The sequence below is a fragment of the Episyrphus balteatus genome, chromosome 1, assembly GCF_945859705.1.
Source record: "Episyrphus balteatus chromosome 1, idEpiBalt1.1, whole genome shotgun sequence".
Taxonomy (NCBI): domain Eukaryota; kingdom Metazoa; phylum Arthropoda; class Insecta; order Diptera; family Syrphidae; genus Episyrphus; species Episyrphus balteatus.
The window spans coordinates 57,309,851-57,318,031 of NC_079134.1; the positions used below are offsets into that span (position 1 = coordinate 57,309,851).

At 33.2% G+C, this 8,181-nt stretch overlaps 1 protein-coding gene and 1 long non-coding RNA gene across 2 annotated transcripts; one reads left to right on the top strand and one right to left on the bottom strand.

Moving 5' to 3' along the window:
- The first annotated feature begins 2,541 nt into the window (after positions 1-2,541).
- On the top strand, positions 2,542-3,626 carry LOC129916288 (uncharacterized). Its single transcript, XR_008772426.1, has 2 exons — positions 2,542-3,140; positions 3,207-3,626. It is a non-coding gene; the product is annotated as an uncharacterized LOC129916288 (long non-coding RNA).
- An 878-nt stretch (positions 3,627-4,504) lies between these two features.
- LOC129921188 (von Willebrand factor A domain-containing protein 8-like) lies at positions 4,505-5,372 on the bottom strand (the record flags this gene model as incomplete). The annotated part of the gene is made up of 1 exon (XM_056002918.1): positions 4,505-5,372. A coding segment is annotated over one exon (621 nt), but the record flags the coding sequence as incomplete, so codon positions are not given.
- Positions 5,373-8,181: the final 2,809 nt, after the last annotated feature.

Below are 8,181 nucleotides of genomic sequence, written 5' to 3' on the forward strand. Positions count from 1 at the left end.
TACGAAACGGGTCCCACGGCGGCTCAAATTAGTATGGAAATTATAATCACCGCGGAGCCGATTTTATATGTATTGATTTTTTCACCACGATTTCTCCATCGAATTTGTGTTCATACAAAAAAAAAGCTGCAAGTGTGTGAGTGCAACTCCCTTTTTCTCGTTTTGAGGTCGGAGTGTCTTTTCTGAACTCAGTTTTCTTGCTTGAAGGGTATGTATTGGGTGGTGAAAATCTCCACTCCGAGAACACGGAGCCGGAGTCGTACCCGAGTCAGAGCAGCGAAAACCTAACAGAAAAGGAATCGAAAAAATGATTGACGTTGGGGACCTGCAACAACAAAAAGAACACAATTTATTTTTTTTCACTAAAAATTTTTCATTTTATTTTCACAAACAAAAACACATATTTTAATAACTTTCTGTTGCTAGCCCCGTTCCATTGGGGTGGTAGTTTATTCATGAGTAAATCTAGTACTGGAATTAACACATGATCTTCTACTCGAGGAGATAGGAATGTGTAGTTGTTGTTATATCTTATAGGCACTGGCAAGCGGCTGGAGTGGTGTTTGATCTTCCATATAATTCAGAAATTATTGAATAATTATGTAACTGTTGAATGTTGGTGGTTGTTTAATGCCGTAGAAAAAGATTACCTACGAAAAACATAAAATGATTCATTATTAATAAGAAAATTGCTATGCTACATTTCAGCAATGCATAGGTACCTATTTTAAGTTTTGGTTGAAATATTCCAATTTGATAACACTAAACAGGATAAATATTATATTATTATAAAAAAAAATAGTATATGACGAGTCACGACACGAGAGACAATGCAACAAATAACTAATGCGCTATTTCATTTTGTTGCCTTTGTCTTTCCTTCGTTATTTCTCCTTTTTGCACTTTTCACCACGATTTCTCCTTCGACTTTGTGATCATACACAAAAAGTTGTAAATGTGTGAGTAAAACGGCGTGTCCAAATGGAGAAATCAAACAGAACTCCGTTTTCTTGCTTGAAGGCCCCAACCCATAAACAAAAAATACCAAGACTGGAAACTCGGCGGTCAACTGACGTTTGCCTACAAGCTGCGAGGTGTGGTGAATGTCGTGAACCTATCGTTGTGTTCGAGTCAAATGTGTGGTGAATGTCGTGAATCTATAAATGTGTGCGTGTTAACGTCATTTACCAACGTGGTGGCTTTCACATATATTCACAGACAGCACTGTTCACAAAAGGGTTTCGGGGGGAAAGACGTACGAAAGTTTCCAGTCTTGGTATTTTTTGTTTATGCCCCAACCCATAGAAACCGTTGCGTCCGTTCCGTCGAAGTTTTCAACTGACAGTAGGGATGGGCTTAACTGCTACTTTTGGATAACCGTTACTACCTGTTATTGCTACTTTCCAATAACAGGTATAAATACCTGTTACTGAAATAACAGTTAGTAATACAATTTTCACTAAAGAACGAGAGTGCAATCTCATTATTTTGAGAATGATATTTAATAAGAGCAGAAAATTATCTGAAATTGTGGCAATTTAAGTAGTTATAAAATGCGTATCTTATGCAAAATATAACTAAAACCTGAAATTGTTTTTTTTTTCTGTAATTATAATGAAACCATTAATTATGGATACCCAAAATTACAGGTATAGAAATATTTCTTACAGTAACAGGTATTGGGGAAAACGACGAAATTTTGGTATTAATTTTACATTTTCTCATTTTTCGTATGTAAAATTATACCAAAAATAACAGGTATAGAAATATTTCTTACAGTAACAGCTAGAACTGATAATCTGTTATTAAAGACTGTTTTTGACTGAAGAGCAAGTACCTGCATAAAATCTATTCGCGCATTTTATTTTATTAAAAAAAAAAAGAACGACGACAATAGTTAATAATTTCTTGCATCAGAACTTTATTAGTGCACATTCAGCGATAAAATATCGAATACACCTTGGAATTTGAAGTAAGCTGTCATAACAGTGTCTTTTTTTTTTTAATTAAAGCCTTTTTACTTGGAAAAAACCAATAATGTTCTCAAATGAATTGAACTTTTATTAGGGTCTTATTAAATTGTTCAGCAAGAATATAGGACACCTAATTGACCATAAGCAAATAAAAAATAAAACAAAACATAAAACGCTTTTGGTTAAGTACGCATGAAAACAGTGTGGTTACACTCTGTGCGTTTATTCACATTTATTCACGAATACAAAAGAAATTACAACAACACGAAATAAACATCATTGTATATATATTTCTATAGTACTATCATGAAGTCGAATTTAGTATTAGTTGATGTCGCCACTTTTTTGAGGTGGCGCTCAGTGTGTTTTTTTCATACAAATTCTGCTTTTTCAAGTCACCACTAGAGTTCCTAAGATCGTTTTACTTCATGATAGTACTATGGAAATATATATACAATGATAAACATGGGTTTTGGCATAGAGGAAGGAATACCAAGAGACCCGACTCGTACCCCCCTTGCCTAAAACACCCGCAAATTTCATTTGATTTGAGGTGAATATAAGAGAACTCTCTTATTTTACTCTTTTTTTCTTATCCATGAATACGTGTGAGTGGTGGATTCAAAAACAAAATGGCGGTTGTAGCCCAAAAAAAAAATAATCAAAAGTGACAGGTGACAGTTCTCGAATTCTAAATTTTGTTTGTTGCAAAATAAATTTTTTTTCAAGTTTTCCACGCTTAATTCTTTTATTAATAAAAACGCAAAAGATTAGTGAGTATAAAGAACATTAATGAAGAATCATTCATATTCTGATGAAAAATAAAATAAATAAATTTGTGCTTCGACGCCTCTTGGAGGAGCAAGGCCTGGTGATAGTGACAAACAACTTCGAGCTATTCTTATGTGCGTGTACTTAATTTACAAGAGTGGAATGGACCTTTGGTTTACCACGCGCAGAGTCCGAATCAGAGATGTACCTACTTTTCATGACAATGATGCTCGTGTCAATTCCTCGTAAAAGGCAGTATCGCTGGAATTAAATGGTTTTACTCGTGCAGCGAAGTAGCTAAAAAGAAATTCCCAGATTGTCCGTATCCACGAAACCAACTTGAAGAAACAAGGTCTCTTCCGTTTTACATACGAAAATCCCTCTGATCGCGTAAAGGTTTGTTCATGATCATACAAATACACAAATATTGTTTCTAACCAATGAATTTTATTGTCATTTAAGACATTACCAACAGACAAAATCTCTATAATTGGATCGAAGGGTTTGGGAACTGGTAAGCCAGTTCAGATCAAGCTCAACCAATCTCAAAAACAACAACAATTTAAATGGTTCAAGGCTGGCAGTGGTCTCAACCGCATGAAGCAATTATGTGGCTTCTAAAGCCTAGTACGCAGCTGAAGCGAAACGAAAAAATTTGAAGTCTCCAAAGTAGAGTTGGGCACTTTAGTTCATTTGAGTGATCGATCACTTTAGTTCAAATCACGATACTGAACTAGTTCATTTTAGTTCAATTTATTTTAATCACCCCGGTTTTGTTAGAATTAAAAAACAAAACTAGTTTTTATTATTATTATGTAAATTTATGTAGAATTGACGCATTCTACATAATAAAACAAATACAACCTAAAAATAAAATAGGTACATATTTTATTTTTTATTTCGTTCATATACTTGTCGAGCTTTTTGGTTCCTCACGAAAGTCTAGAAGAAGTTCGTTTTGCTTTCATTAAATCAAAATCATAGTAATGCAAGGACCAAGATGCTACTTGTTTTTTGTTCTTGCTCAGAAATAAGACTAAGTGGTGCTTGAAGAAGAAACGCTGATACTGGCACAAGCACAAGCGACCTTGTGCTTTTTGTTTTACATCTAAAGCCATGAATTTTACAAAAGTAAACTTTTTTTATTTCTTTCTAGCGCTATTTATTTTTGGAAAAAAAATACAAAAATTGATTTTTAAACGAAAAAATAAGCATCATTATTTTTATTTTGTGATCGGAAAAACTGTCACAAAATGAGTTTGAAAATTTTCACTCTTTGACTTTTTGCGAAAAGTGGTCGTTGTAGTTATACTTTAAATCTTGAGATAGAGCAGAAGAACTGATTTCGCTCAACAAAGAATTGGATGCAATTTCATATGCACTTTGGTTTCTGAACCCTTATTCTTTAAATGTCTGTCGGGTTAAAAGGACGCTGTCGGCATATAAGATAAGGACCAAATTTTGTAATGTCATATTACGACTGCTCTAGGTCGCTGTTTAGTTTGTTGAAAAAAAATCTTTTTCGCTATTCGCGAACTAAATTGAACTAAGTGAACTAAGTTCACTAGTTCACCAAGATGAACTAGTTCGTTGGCGAACTACACAAACCTAGAAAATAGGTTTTTAAAATCCGGGAGGACGAAAATTAGTCAGTACTGAACCAAGTTGAAATAGGACCACCGATTACTAATGGGAAGTCGGTTAAAAAAAACCATTTTTTTATAGAATGTCACTATTTATTTTATAAAAAAAATAAAACTTTTTACATTACACAAGTAAGTATTTGTTTTCATTGTTTTTCTAATAAAATCAAAAAATGAGTAGCTTCTGAGTAGTAGAAAAAACACGCCACGAGTATCATCCAATTCCCCATGTGTTTGATACTTTTGCCACTGACGCTCCTTGCTCTTTGTTTGGAAAGCATCCATAATCGCTTTCAATTGCTGCACCTGCTTTCTAATTGGAGCACTAAACTGGGCAAACATACTGTTACCATGTTTCGTCATTTTAATTTCTTTCAATTTTTGTTGTAACTTGTTCCAAAGCTTCTGGAGAATATCTATCAAAATCGAGAACATTTCCGACCAACTCCGACATGGATTCATTTGGAAATCGTTCCAAATTTTTGACAATATTCACAACTTCAGGAGTGGAATAAGGATAATTAAGTAATCCTTCGTCGGCCATGTTTCGTAATTCACCAAATGCATTAACTAAAGTTGATAGAGTTTTCTTCGGAACCGATGGTCCATATTGCTGAAGAAAGAATGTTTCAGAATCTGGAGATGGATTATTAACTGCATGACAACTGAATACATCTCCAAGAGATGCAAAGAAATCATTGATCAAAAATGGAAAACCAGGTCTATTAGCCAAGACAATAACTCGAAAGTTGGGATGAGTTTCAATGATTCCAATATCATTTGATCCACTTACTGTAGGATAGACTATCTTCCGTCCATCTGACAAAATCATCTCTCCATTCTCGACCAGAGTTCGAAGAATACAAGTTACATTAACAGGAGCCTTGTCAGCTTCATCAATGACCAAGATGTTGCCGTTTTTCACTGCCTTGACGAGAGGACTATCTTCGAAGACAACATGTCCATCACACAATGTAAACTGTTTTTACTGAAAAACAATTTTAAAATATTAGGTTTATTAAAAAATAAACAAACACTTGAATAATTACTCACTTTGTTGGCGCTATTATATCACATGTGTGCCTCAAATTTTTTTTTTACATAATTTTCATCTGTCAAAGCTATTTTTGTGTGGTGGAAAATAAGGCGCTGTTTATTCTTTTCATGGTTTAATTAGGGTGCGCTTATACTTTTTTTTTTAATTTTTATAGTTTTTAGCAATAAAGTTCATAAATATTGTTTGACTTTTATGCTAAAAGCAATAAAAAGTAATATTTAATATATTTTTTATTGATTAAATGTCAAAAAAAGATTTTTTTCTGAAAATTTAATTTAATTTTGCAATTTTTGAATTAACCGAATTTTTTTGTTCAACTCGATTGCGCACTTAGCGCATTGAGCAAAACTCCACAGTTGAATGTGTTAGTGCCATTTAAAATGCACGGGGAATTTTTATAGTTTTTAGCAATAAAGTTCATAAATATTGTTTGACTTTTATGCTAAAAGCAATAAAAAGTAATATTTAATATATTTTTTATTGATTAAATGTCAAAAAAAGATTTTTTTCTGAAAATTTAATTTAATTTTGCAATTTTTGAATTAACCGAATTTTTTTGTTCAACTCGATTGCGCACTTAGCGCATTGAGCAAAACTCCACAGTTGAATGTGTTAGTGCCATTTAAAATGCACGGGGAAACTACCACATATAGCCACTGTGGAGTTTTTTCTCTCATTCCAGCTTGTAGGGTCAAAGAGAACAACCCCCCGAAGTCGGTTCTCTAGGTATTCCTTCCTCTATGGGTTTTGGGGGGTAAAACGAACGAAAGTTTCCCATCTCCTTTGGGTATCTCTGATCACGCTTTGCCGTCGATTTTGACAACTACCAAAAGTTCAACCATACAAAATCTGTGTAACCTCTCACAATGACGCTTTTTCTACATACGTTTTTTTTTGAAAAACGTAAAGAAATGTAAGAAACCGAGCAAAAGTTCAGCTAGGCTCAACTTTTGCTCGCTTTCTGACATTTATCAGACATAAGCCCTGTTCCTTTGGGAGATGGCAAAGTACTACTAGTAGTTTAATAGCTATTTTCAATGGAACATTGGAACGCACTTTCAACGAATTCAACACAAATCGTATCTACTCGGGAAGAAGAGCATGAGTAGATGATAGTTCTAGATTAACCAAAACATCTACTAGTACTAAACTACCACCTCCAATAGAACAGGGCTATAATTACAGTGACCCACATAATTATTGGACCAAATGTGAATAAAAAAAATAAAACAGCTATGCTTTTTTGTTTCTCTATATATATTTTTCACAAAAAAAACTACATGGAGATATTTTAAATCAAATCAATTAACGTATTGAAAATAACAATAATTTAATGATGTGGTGGTCTGAGTTTTATTGTTAGTTCTCTTTGAAAAAGAAATTATTTTGATTGGTTTTGCTATAGGATTAAAGAATAAACAAATTGTTATGTATTTTTCAACACATTACCCTTCAAGCAAACGAGTCCGACCCCGATCCGAATTGAATTGAGTCTGACCTCGACTACGAAACGATTCCCACGGCGGCTCAAATTAGTATGGAAATTATAATCACCGCGGAGCCGATTGCGTATGTATTGGTATTTTCACCACTATTTCTCCTTCGACTTTGTGTTCATTCACAAAAGGTTGCAAGTGTGTGAATGCAACCTCGTTTTTCGCGTTTTAAGGTCGGAGTGTCTTTTTTGAGCTCGGTTTTCTTGCTTGAAGGGAAAAAGGTAAACAAAAAGCATATGGTCACACACACTTCAAACAAACCATGTATGTGTTTGAAATCATTTAAACACAAAAACTTCTACATATATTTCACAGTTGTTTACAAATGTTAAGTTGTTATTTCCGATTTATTTAACAAAATCATTAATTTTACATATCGTCACCGTAAAGCAAAATTCTTCTAAGTCACAAAAAGCAAATTTTACAGGGGACGATTTTCAAGTTTCAAATTGGTTTAAGCGACAATTTTCTGCTCGTTTGCCATTCAAGTTATGTTTTTTATAAAGTTTCTTCTTTTCTCTTCAATAAAATATTCAAGTTTACCTCATTAGTAGGTGCATACTATTTTTAAATATTTTTTAAAACTAAAAACCCAAGATTGGACATAGAACAATTTTTAAACCACGGAGAGAAAATAAGGTATGTACCACCTTATTTCTGGCACATTTAACTTTAATGTAGAGTTAGTATAGGAATGAATCCCCAATAAGATCAAATTTACCTTACTGTTCTAGTAAATTCGTAGCTTCCGATTTACTTTACAGTAGCCTTTTTTGGTATGAACTTTAAACGAAAATTACTAGAAGTAAGGTATACATATTTTACCTTACTGTAAGGCTAAAAATATTTCTTTTTAAAGTAACTTGAACTGGTGTGGAAGGTAAATAATTTATGAGAAAATAAAGTCAATTTCATAATGATAGTTTCCTAAAGAAAATTATTGTAATGCATGAATCTACCAATATTATAATAAAATAAAAGTCTTAATAATCACAATTATTGAAAAACATAACTTAGGTAACACGCACTTCCCTCTCAAAGACATTTAGTATGAAGTAAGTGAGCCAGTTATGTTTTTCGATAGCCGTTTTTTATTATCACTTGATCCATATAGATCATTGATTAAAATGTATTACAACAACTACATGAGATCTTGCAAGATCACGATTCGTGATCCTGATGAAAAGCAAGATCACGATTCGTGATCCTGATGAAAAGCAAGATCTCATGTAGTTGTTGTA